This window comes from Genypterus blacodes, unplaced genomic scaffold, assembly GCF_046128005.1.
Source record: "Genypterus blacodes isolate CSIRO-AG114 ecotype Tasmania unplaced genomic scaffold, CSIRO-AGI_Gbla_v1 ptg000048l_1, whole genome shotgun sequence".
In the NCBI taxonomy this organism is placed as follows: domain Eukaryota; kingdom Metazoa; phylum Chordata; class Actinopteri; order Ophidiiformes; family Ophidiidae; genus Genypterus; species Genypterus blacodes.
In genome coordinates, this window is record NW_027466861.1 from 1,867,605 (window position 1) to 1,890,000 (window position 22,396).

A 22,396-nucleotide genomic window follows, 5' to 3' on the forward strand; every position below is an offset into this window, starting at 1 on the left:
CCGTCTCGCTTCCGCCGCTAATCTCGTAAAGGACAGATTATATATATTATTTCGTTTATTTTTGATTAAAGACATTTGTATTTTATTGCGTGTTTGCATCGTTGTATTCTTACTTGGTGGTTGTTTGGGAATGTTAGACAGCATTTTAACACTCGCTGAGATGAGAAGTGGTTTTGTCGCCATCTTGTGTCTAGGAGTGGTACTAAAGCCTATACTTTCAATAAAACATAAAACGCATGTCTCAGTAGTTCTTAAATTTGACCACAAGATGTCAGCATAGATATTAAATTGGACCCGGTGTTACGCTGAGAGTGTCTGTGTGTGTGCATGCGTAAAAAGAGCCGCTGCCGGGAACACGGGGTGGGGGGGAGAAGAGGAGGATTGTCAGTCAGAGAGCAGAAGAGGAGCCGGTAATCGCAGGATCGGAGGATACAGATGCGCTTTAAAGTCTGATCCTCCCTCTGAATAACCTCACGCTGACTCCCCGCACACATTACACCTTCATCGGGGCTTCTACTCACACAACAACCCGCACGCTGGTCGCTTGAAAGGCGAATATCCCCATCGGCGGTGGAACTAAACTCGCTTTTAAACCGAAATAAGGAAGAAGCGGAGAGAAGGAACAGCGCGTCGCCACTGATATATCTGGTTTCATTTCTGTCAGAGAAGAATCTGGACCGTGGAGGTGTCGGGTCGGTGCGATGATGACGGGCAAATCTGTGAAAGACGTGGACAGATACCAGACTGTCCTCAACTCTTTACTGGCTCAGGAGGAGAACAAATTCTGCGCTGACTGTGAATCTAAAGGTCGGTGGTCGCTTTGTGTTGTTTCTGTTATTGTTGTTTTGTATTTGTATTATTGTGTGTGTGTGTGTGTGTGTGTGTGTGTGTGTGTGTGTGTGTGTGTGTGTGTGTGTGTGTGTGTGTGTGTGTGTGTGTGTTATGTGATAATGCATGAATCAACCCTCTTCCTCGTTTACTACGCCGGGAAAATGCGGCGCTGCATTCATCATCATCCCGACCAATTACAGTCCACATCCACGGGAGGATGGAGCGCTGGAGTCTTACATCATGCCAACATCCTCCTCAAGTAGTGAGTGGGAATGACTGGACAACCGAAACTGATCCGATCAAACATACATCTCATTACACACCTTAATCGATAGCTGAATACGGCCCATTAAGCCTCCCGAGCCTCAGTTTGAGAACCCTAAGGAGAGTGAGTGAGGGAGTGAGGGAGTGAGTGTGTGACTTTGGTTCACCCTGAACACATTGTTCTACCTGAATGCAGATGTGGATGTCAGGAAGTCTGATTGAGCGTAATGTTCCTTTAACAAAGTTGTGGTATCAGTGTAACATATTGACTATAGACTACTGATAATAATAATAATAATAATAGAGATCAACAACCACAACCGGTCTCTCACGGTTTATTGTTTGTGTTTATTGGTAGGTTGAGGCCTTGAGCTGTGTGTGTGTGCGTGTGTGTTTTGGCTGAACCTGTTCTGACGTATTGTTGGCTAAACGCTGCTGCTTTGGTCACAAATAAAGAGAGCGAGCGAGAGAACCATCCAACAAACTGACAAAGGTCGATCCTCAACATTCTGTGCACGATATTTACAAAATAAAACACAACTTTATCGCCTTTTTTAAAGAAGTGAACACTGAAAAACATCACAAACCCAAAGGGGGGGAAGTACAAGTCAAAGTACAAACACATCAGTCCATTCTATCTATCTTTCTATCTATCTATCTATCTATCTATCTATCCGTCTGTCTATCTATTTTCAGGCTCACATGCTTCCTTGTACAGATGAAGCTGTTCTGCACTAATAACTCTTGACAACCTCAATGCCCAGAGACAAACTGTGTCAGTAAACAAGTCGTGCTGTGTCAACAAACAGTCATTTATCTTCATTTGTGAGTCTTAACATAACATCTGCATTTCCACGTCCCAAGTTCAGAATGTGATTCCAGAGCAGCTGTTCTAACTGTGTGCGGCGCTGCTATACGTTGTCAGGAACACGAGACGGTAGACCGGCTCGCTCATCACCCGGTCGTGCGTCCACGTGGCCCGTGGCGCTGCAACATTAGTCACGGAATATAAAGTGAAGGCCTGGCATGCTGCTCATCATCGTCATTTCTCATGCAAGCAGGTTCCTGTACGAACAGGAAGCAAACCATTCTGAGGCAAACATCCTCAGGCGGAAACTCACACACATAGAAGGAAACACTCAGCTCAGATATATAAAGCGTGCTTGTATCTCAGCGGCGTCCAACCTTAGAATCCGGCCTTTAATCCCGTCTCTCTGCCATCAGCTACATTTCTACTTTATGACTTAAGTGGGAGAAATCAATACGATATGGAAGCTCTGTCCTGGATTTATCTGTCTGTGGCGTGGCGAGGAGAGAGCATTTGCAGACAGGCGGTGGGCCTGCAGACAGACAGGCAGGCAGGTAGACAGACAGGCACAGGCAGTTTGACCTCCAGTCTGTGTGCCGACCTCAGTCTCAAGGCTCCCTGCTGGCTCAGAACTCTATACTTGATGTTGGTTTGGACGGAGGCCATCACTGTGTCGATGTTTCTGTTTTTGTCTCTCTGTTCTTCTGTGAACGCTGACGCCGCATCGCCGCATCTCTCTCAGGTGTTTCATCTGTCAAATGCACAAACGGGAAGGATGCAAAGATGCGTGAGATGACTTTAGAATGACGTCAGAAAAAGTATGTGGTAACCTTGTGTTTACACAGGACGAGCAGTCAGAATGGTTGTCTATGACAGAAACGGAATACTGGGGTTGTCGAGCTTACATGTGCTCTCAATACAAGAAGAGTTTTGTTCTATTCAGATGATCTTTGAAGAACATAGGAATAGAAACGCTGCCGGCGGTTTCGAGGCAAAAGCACTTGTGAGTGTGGAGTCAAATCTAAGAGAGCTATTCTAACAACCACTGTCTTTAAACGCGTAAGATGTTATTATTGTGCCACTTCAGAGTGCGTCAACACTCATCCGATCTGACTGCAGACCAGATTTGAGGTCAGGACAGAGATGTTCTGCTCAGATAGGAGGTGAGGCTCTAAATATAGACAGAATGAAGCAAAGTCTACTTTATAAACTGCATTCATCATGAACATTGAAGAAAATGTTGGCGTGTGTGTGTTTGATGAATCAGTTTGGGGAAGTGTGAGCGACGTTTGTGGGGCAATTTCCTTAGTTGAACGTGAGCTCAGAGTAATAATCAATAATGGATTCATCTTTAAAACATGTTGGGGGCGTGGCCTAAGATCCCACCATTCACATGCAGATACAGGAGGTGAAAGTGTGTTTTGACCGTTATACACACACACGCACACAACCTATATCAAAGGAATAATATCAATGAAATCAGAATCAATGAAAGTCTGAATGGCGATCAATCGGCAGTCTTTTGATAATTAATACGGTATTAGAATGAATGAATGGTCGTTCCTGGTGCTTCCTGTTGTCGCCCTCATTTGCCACCTCTTCGAATGAAAATGTGCTAATGGGCCGAGTGACGCTGAGTCACACTGAGAGGAGCTTTACCTCCTACCTGATTAGCACATTCAGTCGCATTTGTGTTACTATTCTGCACGTTGGATGACACACACACACACACACACACACACTCCCTCCTCCCCTCCCTGCTGTGGGGCTTTGGGGCATATGGCCCCAGATGAGCGTTTGTCTAATCTTGTTTGCTTTGACATAGATTACTGCGCTTTTATCACTTCGTTCCCTGTGTGTGATTAAAGAGGAAAGCGTGCGGGGACGTATGGAGCTGAGATCGCTCCTCAGACAGGGAAAAACACAACCAAATCACAACACATACCTCCACAAGGACATTGTGTTTGTCAGCAGGATTACTGTTGATGTATGAAAGTTGTCAGGCAGATTGGATTTGATCCAGGGAGGAACACATCTAATTTTGCCACTGGTGAAATTAATTTTCCCATGATTCTTTGGGTCTATCTGCAGCTGTTCGATAGACCACGCCCATTTGCACCACACTGTTTTTGAATTTTGGAGTAAATTGTCACAAAATGTTCCGGTGTAGAAAAGTGTGGAGCAGGACGCTGAGTGCTGCATCTCATGAATGAATTATTTAGTGTTGTTGACTCAAATGTTTGTTGGTTTGTCAGGAGGGGGAGGTGTGTGTGTGTGTGTGTGTGTGTGTGTGCGTGTGTGTGTGTGTGTGTGTGTGTGTGTGTGTGTGTGTGTGTGTGTGTGTATGTGTGTGTGTGTGTGTGTGTGTGTGTGTGTGTGTGTGTGTATGTGTGTGCCTGCTAAGTTTTGTAATCCAGCTGTTGGGCCTTGATGGAGGCATGAACCTAAATCAGTACTTCTTTAGTGCTGTTTTTCAGCTCTCTCTCTCTCTCTCTCTCTCTCTCTCTCTCTCCCGCTCTCTCGCACACACACACTCACACACACACACATAAATGTCACACTTGTATCACTTCCTTGACAGTCCTGCTATAAATCTTCAACACTGCAAGGAAATAATGAAGAGACTGGAAACGAGAGGGAGATGCAGGTGAATATTGTTGTCAACACTTCAGACTACAGTCTCAAGAGGTTGCACGCATGAGTGTGTGTGTGTGTGTGTGCGTGTGTGTGTGTGCCGGCATAAAAGCCTTCCTCCTTTTATTGTCTCCATTGTATTTGTGTTTACGCACACACCGGCTCTGGGTTGCTGTGGAGACATCACCTGGCGATGTCAGGCCTTAAACCACCGCCTCCCCCTCCCCCTGCTCCGCCCCCTCCAATCCCCCCCACAGTCTCTTTAATCTCATCCAATCAGGAAACGGCAAGAAGTCCCATTTGAAATAAGGTCACAACTGGCTGTTTGAGTCCCTACGGCTGGCGTTTTGTCCCCCAGCACCAAGAAGAGGAGTCTGCAGAGAATCACACAGAAAAGATGACACACACACACACAAACACACTCTCGCTCTCACACATACACACACACTTACACACTCACACAATATTCTAACTGTTGTTATTCTGAGTGATGATGACAAATTACCAAACACTGGGAATTGACGTATTGGGAAAGCATTTAAATATCAATAACAAACTCTAAAACTAAAACTAGCAAATGTGGACTTAGGTGTTGTGAGTTTGTGTCTGAGTTTGTTGGGTTGCTGGGTCACAACCCGTTACCGTGACGTCAGAGCACAATCGGGCCTGAAAGTTAAGTGAGCTTAAACTTTTGACTCAGTATATCACACAGATGGTGGGTGTGTATTAGTAAATTATCAATTGGTGCCCATCTGCTCAGCTTGAACTGGGACTGGGTGGCCCCGGGGTTTCTGGGCGTGTGTGTGTGTGTGTGTGTGGTGATAGCAGTGCTGCAGGCTCTTTGGGATTAACTGGATGCATGCAGAGAGCCGTGTTTATCCTGGTGGGATGTCAGCTAATTGAGCCATATGCACCTGCTCATGCACGTGTGTGTGTGTGTGTGTGTAGGTCAATGGGCCCATGCTTGACTCAATGTGTGTGTTTGTGTGTGTGTTGCCATGAAATCAGAATGGGTTGGAGATGTTAAACTGTGTATATTTATAATAACATTTATTTATCTTCCGGAATTTGTTGTGTTTTCCAACTGCCAACACACTGCAGTGGCCTGGTCTGTGCTGAGTAACTGAGTGTGGCGGGTGTGTGTGTGTTATTTTGTTTCCATAATTAGGATGAAAAAGTGTAGAAATCCTTGTAAACAGATTTTACTGGGCACTGCTCTGAGGAACGAGTGAGTTTTAGTGTGAATGTATTCAGGTCCAAAAGTGTGTGTGTGTGTGTGTGTGTGAGTGGCAGTGAGGTTCATTATAGAAGCCTGTTGCTCATCAGACTCCCTCAACGTCCCAGCAGGCGTTCAAATGGCTAAAGTCCAACATTTTAATGACTAAAGCCCCCTCTAGTCTGCCTCCAATTTTTGGCTGCCGCTCTCACTCTTCCTCCTCCTCTTCCCCCTCCTCCTCCTCCTCCTCCGAAGTGCTTCAACCTGCATGTTTGACGACCACAACAACCGGAGCCCTTTTCTTCATTTTGCCAGGATGATTCATCAGTTGCCTGTAATCTCTAAAAATGAGCACAGATCCATGAGTCAAACCTGGAGTGTTTGTGTTCTCGCCTCCGCAAAGGAAGTTCACACAGGATTCGTGCTCGACAGCGATGGAACGCAGACGGCTGAGGAGGTTGTTTGTTCGACTTCTTTCTCACACGTTTGTGTTGTGCACTCTTGGAGGTGTGTGTGTGTCTTTGCCGGACATAATGCTTAAGCAACTTACAGGCAGTTTTCCATTGCACAAGAACTGCAAACCTCCTCTTCCTTCTATCTTTCTTTGAGTCCTACTTATGGAACCAGGAACCCAAAATGGAAACAGACCTGGAATGTTCCCATGGCTGATAGAAAATCCCTTAAGTTCCTTGTTTGTGCTAGAGGGTTTGATTCTGTTTGATCTTGACCTGTGTATGTCAGTGGTCCTTCTCATGTGTAGGTTACTGAAGCATTTCCGTCTTCCTCATGCATGTGGCAGCACCTCAAACAAACCGTTTCCTTTGCTTATCTGTGTTTATTGCGCCCCCTAGTGGCCTGATTGTGAGCAATGGAGCAATGGGACAAAATCTGGACAAAGCTTCCACTGCCTATGGCCTCAGATCACATCAATGTGTTTACATCATCATATCTTGCCGACTGTCAGACGTTTAGCGTGACTACAGACACGGCGACAGACACAGCATTGATTAACACGGCAGGGGGGTGATGTGCTTACACCTGAGCACCAGGACACCAACCAGGCCAGCACCGTCCTAATACCTGCAGCAAGCAGATTAGACCTGCACGTGTGTGTGTGTGTTGTGTACACGCTTGAAATAGACAGAGATAAGGTGCAGGAAATACAAGGCAGAACATTTACTGTATGCAAAGAGAGAGCGGACTGATGCGGAACTGAGAGAATACTGGAGAAGAAGGGAGGGGGGTCTACTGTGAAAGGGAGATATGGGGGGACGGGGGGGCCGGGGGGGGAGTGGGAGGTGCGGCGTTGGTGAATGAGAGAGATAAGAAATGGCAGCCAGAGAAGAGAGGAGCGTTAGAATGAGGAGGAGGAGGAGGAGGAGTAGGAGGAAAAACATATGAATTCATGCATTTCCTCTCAGTCGGTGTGCACGGCAGCGAGGAGGCTGTGCAGAGTGAATCTATTATTAGTGTGCATGACAGCAGACTGCAGCCAGGCGGGCAGGACGCTGGGACATGGACACTCTATGGACACTCTATGGACGGTCTATGAATGCTCTATGGGCACTCTATGGACGCTCTATGGACGCTGTAGACGCCTGCTCTGTCTGCATTTATACATACTTATACGTTTATCAAGTAAATCCCAAGTGTGTTTACTGTTCAGTAATCAGAACGGCCCCTGCTCACGATGCACTCAAGACAAGAGGCAGCAAGGCCCTCTGTGTGTGTGTGTGTGTGTGTGTGTGTGTGTGTGTGTGTGTGTGTGTGTGTGGGCGCAGCTGCCACAGAGAGTAAGGATTTGCATGTTTCCCTCTCTGTGAAAGTCAACTTCCCGTTTCATATGCACAGAATGGAGAGAGAGAGAGAGAGAGAGAGAGAGAGAGAGGCCAAATGAAAAAGCTGCTCTTCCATCTAGTGGCGTAAAGGCGACCGTGCATCTGCTGTCAGGGAGGCATAGAGGCTACGTAAAGGGCTGATAGCAGGGAGGGATGACGGGAGGGGAACCAGGAAGAGAGAGAGAAGAGAGGAGAGGAGGAGGAGGGGCAAGAAATGAGATATAGGGAGAGGGGGAGAGAGAGAGAGAGAGAGAGAGAGAGAGAGAGAGAGAGAGAGAGAGAGAGAGAGAGAGAGAGAGAGGGAGATGGGGCAACAAGCAGCAGTATTCTCTTTGAAGCTTGCTGTGTTTTCTTCAGAGGACAGTTGCATAAATCCAGAAGAAAAATAGCCTGTGTGTGCGTTTTATTCCTCTTCCTCCGTCAGGTTGTACACACACACGAATACATACGCCAGAACACACACACACCACTGATACTCCCTCGAACACGGGCAGCGTGCAAGTACACACCGGGTGTTTAACGTGTAGTGTGTCAAAATGGGCCACTCAGTTACACCCCCCAACACACACACACACACACACACACACACACACACACACACACACACACACACTAACACTTTCATAACCAAATGAATAATCATCCCTCTGCTTATGCGTGCGCGCGTGTGTGTGTGTGTGTGTGTGTGTGTGTGTGTGTGTGTGTGTGTGTGTGTGTGTGTGTGTGTGTGTGATTCAGTCTCCCATATGTAGGTTAACACTGCAGTCTGATGCGGTGACGCTGTGTGACTTACACAGGATCACATCAGCTCCCTGCTGAGTTAGAGCTTGTAATTGAGGTTTCGGGCTTGTGTTTCTATAATTGGACTGAAATTAAATCGGTCTCATTATTCTCCATCCACTCCCCCCACCCCTCTGACTCTTCCTCTTTGTCATTTTTTTCTTTGGCTCTCTTCTCCTCCGTCAGGGCCGAGATGGGCCTCCTGGAACTTGGGCATCTTCATCTGCATCCGCTGTGCCGGAATCCATCGAAACCTGGGGGTCCACATCTCTAAGGTCAAGTCTGTCAACCTGGACCAGTGGACGCAGGAGCAAGTCCAGGTCAGACGTCGCAGCACTACACATTACATTAAACCCCCGGGTTTCCGGAATATTCCGAAAACTTGGTCATAGGTCTGTAAATTCTCATAAGATTTCTTTGGATCACAAAGCCGTTTACTGTTTCGAGGACTCGGCTCACTTTCCAAAAAGGTGATTTGCTCACTGGAAAGGAGAAGGACAGTAACCAACCCCCTTCCTATCCAGTGGATTTTACCCGGTTCCCAGGTTCGCTCAGGCTCAAGTGGTTGCTGCAGTCACTAATGAATTCCATGGACCAAATCCAAACAGTGTCACATGATGCTATAATCAATGGATCAATACACAAACATCTGTCTGTGTGTCTGTCCATGTATAAAAGTGTTGTAGGTCCTTTTTATGCTTTTTCAAATACACTTTATACACGAACCCTCGACTATTTAAAGATTATTATTGTCCTTCATTATGCATTGATGCTGCACTCGCTGTATAAACACGACCTCTCTGATTGCTGGAGCTGCTGCTTGGCTGGGGCTGAGCCTGATTGATTGATTAGAGGAGGAAACGCTCTTAGTAACATTACACCCAGATGTCTACATGCAGCAGGAGAGGAAGTAGATATTTTCTTATCAGTATGAGATCCAATTAGTCTCGGTCTGATAAGCAAGAATGCCAGCATCACGCTTCCGACCGTGATGAAATTCCAGCACTTGGCTGAAGCGGCTGACTGATGAGTTCACACTGGTTTTCCATCAGAAGTTAGTGTCTCTTGTGACCGGGACTCTTTGTTGTTGTTGTTGTTGTTGTTTTGGTCACCAGTGCGTTCAGGAGATGGGGAACGCCAAGGCCAAACGTCTGTACGAGGCCTTCTTACCCGAGTGCTTCCAGCGACCTGAGACAGACCAGTCGGCCGAGATCTTTATCAGGGACAAGTACGACAAGAAGAAGTACATAGACAAGGTGATCGACATCCAGATGCTCAGGGTGAGAAGAAGCTCTATGGTGGTTGGAGTAACACATACTAGTATCTTTAGTCTTCAAGTAAAGGTGATACAGCTCCTTTTGTTCCTTTTCAGAAAGAAAAAAGCTGTGACAACATACCCAAGGAACCGGTCGTGTTTGAGAAGATGAAACTGGTGAGTGTATCGATGCATCTGCAGGGACTTACAGATGGATTGAGCGAGTAGAGGAACAACTGAGGTTGAAGTTAATTGCGCAAACTTCAAACCTAGCAATCAGTCCGATATAATCAGGAGGATTCAGCTCTGATCTGCCCCCTAGTCGAGATACTTTGTAATCCTTTGGCACAAACACAAGATCTAGACAGGAATGCCAACAATGACTCTCATGACTCTTTGTCTCTTCGTCTTTTCATCTCTTCGTCAAGCTCATTGATCCATGCAGACGTTTTGCATCAATAATATGAACTTTTTCTTCTCTGTTAGAAAAAGGACTTCAGCCCAAAGAAGGTGTCCCAGTCTGTTACAGACCTGCTTGGACTAGGTATGGTATCACACGCATACACACACACACATTCTTCAACCTAGGGCCTCATTCAATGACATCACAATAATCATGCTTCACTCCCGTCAGATGCACCTGCCCCAAGTCCGGCAATGTCTAATGGTGGAGGACACGTGATGGACAGGAGGGAGAACTCAGCAGAGTCACATCCAGCTCTGGCACACTCTGCCCTGGACCTCTTCGGCTCCATGCCGGTCTCCTCCTCTGCCCCCTCCAACAAAGTAGGACACAAATGCTGAATGCTACAGAACCCATACATTTTACATTTAACTTCATCGTTGCTGACATCGTCCCTCCATTAACGCTAGCGTTTCTCTCTCTCTCTCTCTCTCTCTCTCTCTCTCTCTCTCTCTCTCTCTCTCTCTCTCTCTTTCTCTCTCTCTCTCTCTCTGCAGTCTGTCTCCAGCTCCATGCCTCAGTGCAGAGTTACTGCCTCGGTGCCTGAAAACCTCAGCCTCTTTCTGGACCCGGCGACCAAAGCAGAGGAGAAGAAGAAACTCTCCAAGGACTCCATCCTGTCCCTGTATGCGTCCACGCCCTCGGTGCACGCCAACAGTCTGGGTCGCGGTGAGTAGAGGAGGAAGAGCTTCCAGCGCCATCTACCATATCCTTTTCAAATGTAATTTCAAATTACATTTGAAATGACTGTCGTTGTGTTTTCAGCCGGCTTGTACATGAACCATATGGGATACCCAACACATCCGTATGGGCCGTACCATTCCCTCGCTCAAGCAGGCGGAATGGGAGGAGCCATGATGACATCACAGATGGCCATGATGGGACAACAGCAGAGCAGCATGATGGGAGTTCAACAGAGCAGCATGCTGGGACAACAGAGCGGCTTAATGGGAGCCCAGGGTGTCATGACTCAGCCAAGTGGGGCCGCGGCGTCACCCTACATGTCAGGGATGACTCAAAGCATGATGGTGCAACAGCAGAACGGCATTATGGGGCAGCAGCAGACTGGTTTGGTGGTACCGCAACAGAACAGCATGATGGGACAGCAACAGATTGGCAGCTTGACCACTTCACCTCAGCAGCTACAATGGAACCTTGCCCAGGTGTGTGTGTGTGTGTGTGTGTGTGTGTGTGTGTGTAAGCTGTAAGCTATATGTCCACTGCATCCATTGAAAAGAAGCTGAAAGTGAAAGCTTTAACAGAGAAATGAATGTGTGTTTCAGATGACTCAGCAAATGTCCGGCATGAATGTCTATGGCACCAACGGCACAAAAGGATACAACGATCAACACATGGGCGCCTCAGGAGCCCAGAGCTCTGCGCACATGAGCTCACACGTCTGGAAATGATCTCGTCCATCGGGTAAGTGATGTAATGCCAACGACCAAACAACGAAAAAAGAAAGGAGAAACTGAGCTGTCGGACTTAATGGACGACATTCTCCATGAGGCATTTTCTAATGCAAGGGAGGAGGAGCGGGAGGAGGAGGAGGGGGAGGAGGAGGAGGAAGGTCTGAACTACCTCGCTGTCTCGCTCCTCTACGCCCGTGCTTCCTCTTCCTGTCTCATCCATGGCCATGTTTTGCAGATGTTCATGCTTGCCTTCAGATTATCCTCACACCAGACCAAGGACAACGGCCACTGGTCAGGACCGCATATCTCACCAAGCCTTTATGTGTGTGTGTGTGTGTGTGTGTGTGTGTGTGTGTGTGTGTGTGTGCACGTGTGTGTGTGTGTTTACACACAGACAGTGTGTGTGTGGGTGTGCACTAGCTGCTTGATTTAAAAGGGATCATTTGATTTGGTGGGGAAGGTTACAGTTTTTCCTATTTGCCCAAAGTCAGTCAGCAGAGGTTGATAGCTCAGTAGAGACACCCAGTGGACAGATTGGGAATAGCAGCTTTTAGAGTAACGCTGAATGACGTCAAGCCTTTCTGCAAACAGCTTTGATTAATGAGTTGAATGTAAATGTTGCTGTCTAGCTTTGGTTGCTCGAGAGTATTTGGAAGTCAAACAAACTGCATTTCCAGCTGTGTGGATCCAATAAAATAAAGAAATTAACTCCACGCTGTGAAGAAAGACGTTCTGGAGTTTGTCTGAGTGGGTTAGTGAGGGGAGACAGTAAAATCACTCACAAACCAAACTGTGTCATTTTGACCATTAATCATTTAAAGAATCCCTTTATGTGTTGATATGAGTTCCTAGTCCCTCACACAATAGAGCAGCTATGACTCCTGCCTAAAGAGCTTCATCATGATGTCTTCTATATCTACAGAGGGCTTCTTATAGAATCAATATCTTATCAAACATGTATCAAAAGTCCTAAATGGGATTTTGGGAAACCAAAGATCAACTCTAGCTTTATCATGATGTACAGTGTTCTCATATATCATCCATACATCCTCTGGACCCGCTGATCCTCTGCAGGCTGCTGGGTCCTCACATGTACTTTATTTACTTATATAGCCACAGAATTATAAGCGAGTGATTAGTAGACATTAAATATTGAGTTAAGAGTTATGATTTGGTCTCACACACACCTCAACTTAAGAATCTAACTACCTTGTACAATTGAGGCCTCAACTAATCTTGAATGTAAATAAGAGCAACAGGGGCAGACAGAGTCAGACCGGCTTTGTTGAGGTGTAGATCAGTTAGGATTCAGGAGCCTTCTGATGCATCCACTGAACTGCATGAACAGAATGTTATACTCACTCTGATTGTATGTACTCTATATGTTTACTAAGATATCGGAATGTTTCCTTGCGCGTCCATCAGGCTCGGATTCGGAAAATCTCAGTGAAGGTGCGTCCTGAATGTGTTGCCGCCCGTATTCAGACTCACTGTAAACAATATTCATCCTTATCTGAGCGGTGCTGTGCACTGGGTCAGTTGTGTCTGTTTACTGTTCTGTATCGGTCTTTTGACATAAGCGTCTTATCAGGATTTGGTGAGTTGTTGACCTGAGGACTGGAGCCTGACTGACACCAGGAAGCAAAGATTCTCTGCCCATGTTTGTGACCATTGACACGTCGTTTAGGTCTAAACAAGGTCATGTTTTGGGAGGTTTGGGGTCATAAGTAGCATTCAGGAGATATTTGCAGTTCGCTTAAAGGTCTGTAGGCCTTTGAATGGAATGCGTACATGGAAAAACCTCCAAAGCTACATGAAGGTATAAGTTTGGTTGGATACAAACATGTTTCTTGTTGTTTCAGGGTAAAGAGACATTTTAACCAGAATACATTTGGCCCATAAGGGGAAGTCAGTGAGAGACCGTAGAGGAGACATACAGACGCTTAACTGTGAGCTAATATCATTATCAGCTCTGTACTCTGCAGTGTGGAGGTCAGTGTGGGTCAGGCTCGAAATATGAGTGTGAACTGTCAACGGACCGATTCATTTTCAGGCCATTCTGGGTGTTAATTGTTCCACCATCTGCCGCCTCTCTGTCCATCTCTGTCCCGATTTCACAGAAAAGGAATATGTTTCCTCTTAGAAATGCATGAATCCATCCGTGTAAATAATCTTTCTTAGAAAATGAAAGACAAAAACATCAAGGGTGCAGCTGAGACAAACAAATTGATTTACATATCAGCAACTGATTGTCTACTATTGGTATTTCTACTCATTTTAGCTCATTGGGTTTGACAGCAGCTGAGAGCAATATTAATACACAAAGTTATTGTCTCTGCGGCCAAACAGCAGATTTCGTCTCGTGAAATCGTCGACGTGGAGCTTCTTTCATTCCCGGATGCTTGGACTCATTTCCTTTTTGGCTCATATATTTTCTGTGAAACAAAAGCAAATAAAGGAATGTGTATTTTATGTACTTGTCAATCAAGATATTGTGTATTTATTCATTATCAGAATACCGCTGTATATTATGTTTTAATGAATGTGAATATTAGTTGTGTATTTTCCCACACGCTTTGGCCCTTTTGTGTTCACGTCCACATGAGTTAGTTGAATCAAATGTGTGAAAATATATGTAACATACCATTCTGGTCTCTGTGAAAAAAATATAAAAAATAAATATTGTTTCGATTAAATCAAAAAAAGTGTCAATTCATTTCAGGAATTAGTTAAAATGTTTGATTTCTAATATTTTCTTTAATGTCAGTGTCTGTTATTAATTAAATATACACTTAAATGACACATGCTGGACAGATGTTTGTGATTCAAATAAACTTTATTGACTTTGCGTCCAGATGTCAAAGGGCATGCAGATACAGGCTTCTGATTGGAAATGTTTTTTTTCCTCAGTTTGGTTCTATTTTCTTACAAAACTACGTGCACCTTAAGTAATCAATTCTGCAGCGTACAAACCACAAAAATACCAGTTTTACATTATCAAATACTGCACATAGAAAACATTTACAAAGCACAGGTATAAAATTACAGCTCCCTTTCTTCTTTTGCCGTAAACCAGATCCTCTCATCAGATGCTCTGCGATGCTTTGCCCTTTGAAACGCAGGCCGGCTCTGTGGACGCTCCTTGTGGAAAGCTTAAGGCCAGTTAGGATAGACGAGCGCTCAGCCAACAACGCCAGCAAGGCAGATTCAACCTGGGGCCTGAGCCAGACGAGGTTTGCGATGTTTCGTGCCTTGCTGGCGTTGATGAGATGAAGGTTTGTCTTCAGAGTGTGAAGGGGGGGCTACTGTTGCCTTCCTATCGACGGGTAAAAGGACAGAATGGCGACTCAGGAACTTTTGTGCTGTGATTACCGACATTTATAGACGTGGAAGTAAGACCAACGGGCATCTTCAGCAACCCCTCAGCTCAGCAGGTTAAAACAAAAGAAGATTCTAGACGATTTGTTCTGGTCGACAGCTGCTTAGGCGGCAAACGGACACGTGGTACGCATGCTCGTCTTTAGAAAAACGTAGTTAAAACAAACAAAACAAAAGGTTTGATCCCCTTTCACACATGTGCTCCGTTCTGGAAAAGTTCCTGCGGGATGCGAGAAGGCGGGACAAGACGCTGCCACTGTCGCCCGTGCATTTCAGGACGAGCAAGGGAGCGCTTGTCCTCCACCCTCAGGGCATTGGCGACAAGGGGAATAATCTGAGAAATAAACGGAACAGTCAGAGAATCAGAGAAACAACGGCAGCTTACGTTTTGGTGCCTTGACGCCATCTACTGGTTTGGAAGGAGAATCGCGCCTCCTGCCCAATTTCGGGTTTAGGCAAGAGCACGAACGTCACCGCTAGTCATCCTGCGCTCAGCTACAAGAGTGAAAGGGAGGAGTTCGGACGCATTCCTGCACCAGGAAGTCTTGCTTAGCTCTGGCGCACATGTGTGGGCGGGGCTTCTGTTGTTCGTGGGGCCTCTCATCACATAGCATTTGTTCACAATGCATCTCATGCTTTGTTGCATCTGAATCGCTTCATCGTTCAAATGCATGAAATCTAATCCTGACTTTTATATATAATTTGTCGTCATGGTAGCTTGACCGTTACAGATACAATCTAAATATGGGAGTGACGAAGAGGGCGGGGCCTCGCGTTACGGCCCCAGAGACAGCAAAGGCTACAGCCAATGGTTATTGCCAAAAGAACGACTTGAGAAAATGGAAGGCTACGTCCGCTACGTTTAGCTACAGCATTTCTGACAAGTCATTTGCATCTTCTTGAATCGCCAATTTGAAATGATACTGGATGATTGCCTGATCATCGCCGTCCTTGCTGTCGCTTTTCATCACTGTTAGAGTTATTATCGTTATCATAATCATATCATCATGAAGGTTAAATACAAGAAAATCGTCAGAGTGACCATGCGGCAAACATTTTCTACTTCAAAGTACAAAAATCGTAACAATTCCGTCAGCTGGTCGGCTTGACGGCTAAATCGATGAGTTAATTGGTGCAGGGGGCGGGGCATCGCGGTCGTTAGCTTGAAACCTGTCACGGCGATTCAAATAAATAAAATGCATTTCGCCCGACAGATTTCATGCTTTTTTTTCCCAACCGCAGAGCTTCTTTTTCAATGAGTACACAAATGATAAGACGTAAACAGTTCAGTAAAAGTGGGAATAACCTGAACCAATACAGGCGAGAACCCTGGAAAGTCCTTAAAGAGACAGTAGCAAACAAATGGCAAGAGGTTACACTCAAGTCGTGGTGTAAGGATTAAGAAATACATTCATAAAACTATACATATACACATGTAGTATAACTTCGGTACAATATTTCAAGCAAAATACATTTGTCAAAACTTTCAGTTGTGTGCTACAATAGTGAAGCGATGTCTCCTACACAAAGTAAGGCCATTGTAAACTGAACAAGCCCTCATGTTGGCGGGTGAGCAGGGAGGCAGCCGCGCCCGCCGCCTCCCCGGCTTACGCCGCCGTCGCCGACTGACTCCTCCTCTCGCTCCTTACAAAAATAAAATACATCTTCAACATCACAACTCCAGAGACGATTCGGGTTCCATTTACGATAAGATCACGAACTAGCGGAGATGTTTCGCACCATGAAGACGAGAAAGAAAATGGAATGCGGGTTCCTTCAGGGATGCAAGCAAGTTTACGGGGCAGATTAATATTCTGTGGAAAAGCATGGAGCGCTTTGGGAATGACTCCAACAGGCCCTTTTCCGCAAATTCTAGATAAACACAGAACAAATTCACTGTTCTTTCTCTAAGTTTAAGCTTTTTCTAAATCAAGACAATTCATCTCAATCCAACGATCCCTCTCAAGCATCTATACCTCCGCCAAGGAAAATATGTCTCCATCTCTCAGTTACAGAAGACTTAAATCGTGGTTTTCCTGAGATAACAACAGGATCATTGCAGTTTTGAGGTGTTTTCTGACGCAGACATGCTGACGGATCAACGAATGCACCAATCTGCTTTCCTTCATCAAGCTTGAGAGGTTTGAGCTACGAGGACTTCAGGAGGCCCAATCTAGACCACTTTGCATCAAACTACATAAAAAGGACCATGTGGCGAGGTAATAACATGAAAATGAAGCGTTAAATTCTCAAAATCTGAGCTCCTCGTTAAATGTTTTAACTAAATATTGACACATTTCGACCTCTCTGGCTCACATTTTGCTGTCCTGTGACTCAACACGAGACGCACAGGTCAATAAATACGTAAAGACGTCTCATCCTGCACTTCACTATGAAAGGCAATAATTCAACTCTCCTTTTGGTTTCAAGATTTGGACAAACGTGAGGGGGGAAATCACCTCTGTTGGCTCATCAATCCGTCCCTTTGCATCGTCTTTTTACTACCACTCAACCGCCAGAACTTTGTTTCTATTGTGTAGCTACATAATGTACAGCAGAGGGACACACACAGTTTCATACAAGCTCCAAAACATCAGTACCAAGGACGAAACATTCAGCAGTGAACAGGGAAGTTTTTGCTTTAAGTTAAAGTTACATTTTGTGTCAGTTTTAATCGTCGACCAAGCTATTTTTGTGTGTCTCCTAGCAACCACAAAAGGTGTGAACATGTGCAAATCCCACGTTTAAGTCCTTGTTTTTACATGTGTCCACAAAAATAGAGACACAAATCAATAAGGTACATAGACTCACTTCATATACGCGACCACACGATTACAGACCCAACAAGGGGATTGATCAAAGGGAAGTGAGGGAAGTAGAACCCATCAACATCCTGCTCGCAAAAATTCAAGAATTCCAAAGAGTTCCCTTCATCCAAAAGCTCAAACAGCGCTTTTCTCATTTTGGAGAAAGAAGAAAATAGGAACAAACTGGAGAGTTCAAAGAACGTAGAAGGAAACAAAACGCGAGCTTTAGCGATTCTCAAACTGTGGCGAGAGGACAACTTCCGGTCCTTTGACCGCCCCATGGAGGAAATCTATGAGAATTCTGCTTTTGTGGCGATTTATAGCTGAATTCAGATATTTATTTATAAGTTGGTGATGTTTTTGTGGTTACTTGGGTCACCCAGTTTGAGAACTACCGGGTTGTACAAATTCATCCTTAGTGCCCTTATCCATGTTTAAGGTTCTGTGAGGAAGATTCTATCATTGCACATATAACTCTAAAAGCCAAAAGGTCACTTTGAGTGCTGCTAAAAACGCGAAGAAGAAGAAGAAGAGACGAGATTTCTCCCCCAAAAAGAGGAAGTAAGTCATCTGTTTCTGTCTTTTTATTTTGGTTGATTAAAATCGGCTCCTTCTTCTTACCTTTAAGTTCTAAGATATTTTTTGCATTAAATACTGTTGTGTTTGTTAAAATCTGTTGTAAAAAATATCATCTTGTTTTGTCCTTATGGGCCTTTACACTCATTTAAAAGGTTCCAAGCTAAAACACGTCAATAGTTTGTCAGCCACTGAGCATGAATCATATTTTACACTAAAGTGCGTCACAAACATAACAGCTGAGCAAAGCTTCAGCGTCGCCCCGGGCAGGTCAAAGGTCACCCTGCTGGCACGTTAATACTGACATCAAAGAGGAAACTCCCACTGGAATCTAACGTACGCTTACATGGTTAGTGTGAGTGCGAACGAGGCGCTACGCAAGAGAAAGTAAAAGGGTGTGAGGTCAAAGGTGACAGCAGTTGCACAACAGATTGCAATAAGAGAGAAAAAGATGACGTCAGAAATCGGAAATGAAGAAGATGGAGACTAGTGTGGACGCTGGTGAGCACAGAGCCAGGAGCTGGAACTACATTTCCCACAATGCCTCTGTGCCTGCAGTCCAGTGACCTGACACCCTTTGTGCTCAGGACTCAGGACTGTCTGAGTTCCGAGCACAGTGGACTCAGAGTCACGTCTGAAGTGCAGGATCATGAATGCGTAGCGTCAGCCGGGCGACTGGCCACGGCGTCTCTGTCTCACCGTGGACGGCGGTGTCCAGGCGTCTCTGTGCGTCTCTGCGTCTCTCAACGACCCTGCGCTCGTTTCTCGGGATGGACAGCAACGTAAATGAAGCAGCACTGTAATCCACCGTCCAAAGGCAAGCTAAAGAAAAAAGAGTTTCTACAAGAGGTGCAAGCAAACGTGCAGAATGCAGCCGATAAAGTACATAAACACAAATAAGTATTTAACTATCTATTTATATATATATGTATATCTATATATAAACTCTGCCCTGTGGAAATTAGAGAATAGCAGTGTTGCTACTTCACATAATGGCCATTATGTGAATATCCAAGCCTGTTGCCCAGGTGTGTGTGTGTGTGTGTGTGTGTGTGTGTGTGTGTTCAGCCTCCTGTACTTAGCTCATGTGTGTGTGTGTGCGTGTGCGTGTGTGTGTGTGTGTGTGTGTGTGTGTGTAGAATGTATCGTCTTTTTTTGCATTACATCTAAGTCATTGACTCTGCTACATATCCATACTTTATATTGTTTACTACTTCAACAACTACTTATAGTAATAATAACATTGATAACAATTGCTTTGGTTTTAAAAAATAAAGTTTTTTCTTAGTTTGGCATAGAGAGTTTAGAAAGTGGCGTCGGGACGGCCCTGGGATGACCTCTGGTGACCTCGGAATGCAGAATATGGCACCCAGTGGGTCCTCGCGTCACAGGAGGGAACGTTGGCGACGCGAGGGTGAAAATGCTACATGTTCTGGCAAAACGTGTGCACTTCAAGTTGGACACTGGATGAGTGTGTGTGTGTGCGTGTGTGTGTATGTGTGTCTGTATGGAGGGAACGTGTAAGGTAGAATCGTGGATATGGCAGCATGTGTGCACATTTAGGGTGGATGAGATCAGGTATTTGTGCCTATGTGTGGTCCTGAACAGGCGCACACAGGTCTGCACGGGCCGCTCCTCTTTTACCTTTAAATGCAGTCCTTGTATCTTTATATACAGTGTGTCCATGTCTGCCTGCCTGTGCATGCAGGGGTGGCGGCCGGGTGTTTAGGTGCAGGACGGGCTGGTGGCGCTCTCCAGGGAGGACTGGGAGAGGCGTCTGGTGAGGGGTCCGATGCTGGGGTCTGCCAGGGAGGAGGTAGGGAACAGCTTGTACCAGCCGCTGACAGTGGCGGACAGGTCCAAGTCCTCCAGCAGGATCTGGGCCATTCCCATGAAGCACTTGTGGTCCATACGTCCGTAATCCCCCCACACGATGACCTACAGGAGCGACAGAAGTCAATGACACATGAATATACACTAGGTGCCATGAGGAAGGAAGGAAGGAAGGAGGGTTCCTACCTGCAGGACTTTGCCCTGAGGACTCTCATCAAACAACAGAGCCTGCTGGTAGGTAGGGTCCAGATTCTTCTTCACAACTTTGGTCTTCTTCTTGGCCAAACACACTCCGTTCTCCAGGACATACACCTTCACGTAGGTCGCTACAGAACACAACACATGTGATTGATTGATGGATTGATTGATTGATTGATGATTAAACCCAACTAAACTTCATGTAATGTTTCCCAGCAGAGTACCTGGTATGTTCTTGGAGCCTGGTTTGGGGATCAACCCTCTGGCTTGGTTGACCTCCACCTCCAACTGGCCTCCTCTGTCCAACATGCCTACATGGACATCCCCTGTGATGGGAAAACAGAAGCAATGTAAACAATAATGTATAGATATTTGCAGCGTTGCCTTCCTCAGTGCTTTGGGTCCTCTTTGCTGTTACTGTGGTTGAACAGCAGAGGGCAACACACAGCTTTCATTCAGGCACTGCAGGGCCTCTCTCTGCTCTGCACTCTGCTGTTTCCTCATGCAGGCAGTGACCTTTGCATGAAAGATTTATGCCTCACGCACGAATAACTTCATCCATGCTGAGTGAAAACATTAGAATTTCATTCCATTTTGAACCCAACGCATCTCACAATATCCGTACATTTGGCTTATATGAGAACACAACAAAGCTACTAACCTGTTATTAGATCACAGCGTTTGTTTTGTCTGTATGAGTCCAATTTAACCAATGCTTAAGGACTGTAAATGTCAGATTTCCTTCCCTAGCACCTTAAACTCCCTCTCCGCAGCTCTGAATATCCTCTGTAGATATTAATGCTGCGTTTAACCCTTTGAGCTCTGACATCGGCGCAGATGCTCGGACTAAAACATTTTCAAACTAGTACCTTTGAAGTCACAATTCTGCAATGATTTTTACACTCAAAGAGTCGCACAAAGCTACAGGTTCCTCAGGAGTGTGGTGAACAAGATGCTCTCGGGAGAATGAGGACAAAGCAGGACAGAGAGGTGTTCATCTTCATCGCTCTTTCCTTACCCATGGGGGGCGTAGCTAGCGTTTGCCGACCTACGATCTGTGCAGGGCCCAGTCCATCTAGGAAGTCGCTAAACTGGCTCTCAGGCCCCAGACGTGTGGTAGGGAAGACAAACCTGAGGGAGGAAACGGAAGCCATCAGAGGAGAGATAGGACGGATAGGACAGATGGGTTAGAGGACGGACGGAAGGACGAGCGGTCGGAGGCGAGAGACTCACGTTCCATCGGAGCTGTTGGAGTTGGTGCTGCCGTCAGTGGAGTCCTTGCTGCCCTGTCGTGTGACTCGGTTCCTCATCTCCACGGCGATGCCGGTCTCTGTGCTCCGCCGGATGGTGCTGCGGAGCTTCTTGGTCCCGCCATCTGCAAACAATCAAACAAACAAACAAACATCTGCAACTTCTACTTATGGTCTGGTACATACAATCAGAGGAAGTTGAAGGGAGTCGGGGACAGAGCAGAGCAGAGCAGAACCTACACCATAAGACTTCCATATGGACCTGCTGCCTACACAATCCATATGGTACATGGTACGATACGGTGATGGTGTTGATGATATGAAGCCTCGCCTGAGAAGCACAGCTGTAAATCTCGTCCTCCAGATCTAATCATAGTTGTTTCCAGAGGTGACATTTACATAAATTATCATTCAGTCACTCAAACGCTTCTGTTTGTAGAAAGACACAAAAGACTGACGGGAGGGGATGAACGTCTTCTTCATCTTTGGGCTGAGCTGTGAGAGAGGAAGACGTTTAATAAAGGCAGACAGAGGAAACTGGAGTCTTCTCTAAAGCATCTCACACACCTCGCTGCTGTTTGTTGTGAACCGTGTTCACTCGGGCGTGGAGTCAATCTCACCTAATGTCCACGGGGACGTCCCCACACTGCTGGAGAACCTCTTCACTTCACAGGCTGTTAAGGTCCACACGTTAAGCCCATTTGACCACCAGCTCCCGAGACTCAGAGTGCGCAGTACAAACGCACATATGAATTTGACAGAGTGAGGAATGTTGTGTGTGGTGAGGTAGAAAAAGAGAGAGATAGAGAGAGGGAGGGGGAGGGAGGGAGGTAGGGGGAAGGGTTTTGGCTTT

At 45.8% G+C, this 22,396-nt stretch overlaps 2 protein-coding genes across 3 annotated transcripts in view; one reads left to right on the forward strand and one right to left on the reverse strand.

Moving 5' to 3' along the window:
- The first annotated feature begins 368 nt into the window (after window positions 1–368).
- smap2 (small ArfGAP2) lies at window positions 369–14,226 on the forward strand. Of its 2 annotated transcripts, XM_076149992.1 has the most exons (10): window positions 369–807; window positions 8,558–8,691; window positions 9,487–9,651; window positions 9,744–9,803; window positions 10,113–10,170; window positions 10,261–10,412; window positions 10,587–10,758; window positions 10,855–11,252; window positions 11,373–11,511; window positions 11,737–14,226. In XM_076149992.1, exons 1-9 carry the CDS (start codon window positions 702–704, stop codon window positions 11,496–11,498), a joined length of 1,371 nt encoding a protein of 456 aa, XP_076006107.1. In that variant the 5' UTR covers window positions 369–701; the 3' UTR covers window positions 11,499–11,511; window positions 11,737–14,226. The 2 variants fall into 2 exon arrangements, with proteins under 2 accessions (XP_076006107.1, XP_076006106.1); XM_076149991.1 differs by having other exon boundaries at window positions 11,373–14,226.
- Window positions 14,227–19,987: 5,761 nt separating this feature from the next.
- Window positions 19,988–22,396, reverse strand: part of rims3 (regulating synaptic membrane exocytosis 3) — a 13,616-nt gene continuing 11,207 nt past the window's right edge. The window contains exons 2-6 of the mRNA XM_076150025.1: window positions 21,527–21,668; window positions 21,312–21,424; window positions 20,518–20,619; window positions 20,282–20,421; window positions 19,988–20,200 (exon numbers count right to left, since the gene is read on the reverse strand). Coding sequence (XP_076006140.1) covers window positions 19,988–20,200; window positions 20,282–20,421; window positions 20,518–20,619; window positions 21,312–21,424; window positions 21,527–21,668 — 710 coding nt within the window. The remainder of the gene's footprint in view (window positions 20,201–20,281; window positions 20,422–20,517; window positions 20,620–21,311; window positions 21,425–21,526; window positions 21,669–22,396) is intronic.

Excerpts from the sequence above, each read along its gene's own strand:
- smap2 (XM_076149991.1), top strand. The coding sequence starts at position 702 with ATGATGACGGGCAAATCTGTGAAAGACGTGGACAGATACCAGACTGTC. Across the intron at positions 10,759-10,854 it reads CGCCAACAGTCTGGGTCGCG|CCGGCTTGTACATGAACCAT; the intron begins GTGAGTAGAGGA and ends TTGTGTTTTCAG. Across the intron at positions 11,253-11,372 it reads TACAATGGAACCTTGCCCAG|ATGACTCAGCAAATGTCCGG; the intron begins GTGTGTGTGTGT and ends TGTGTGTTTCAG.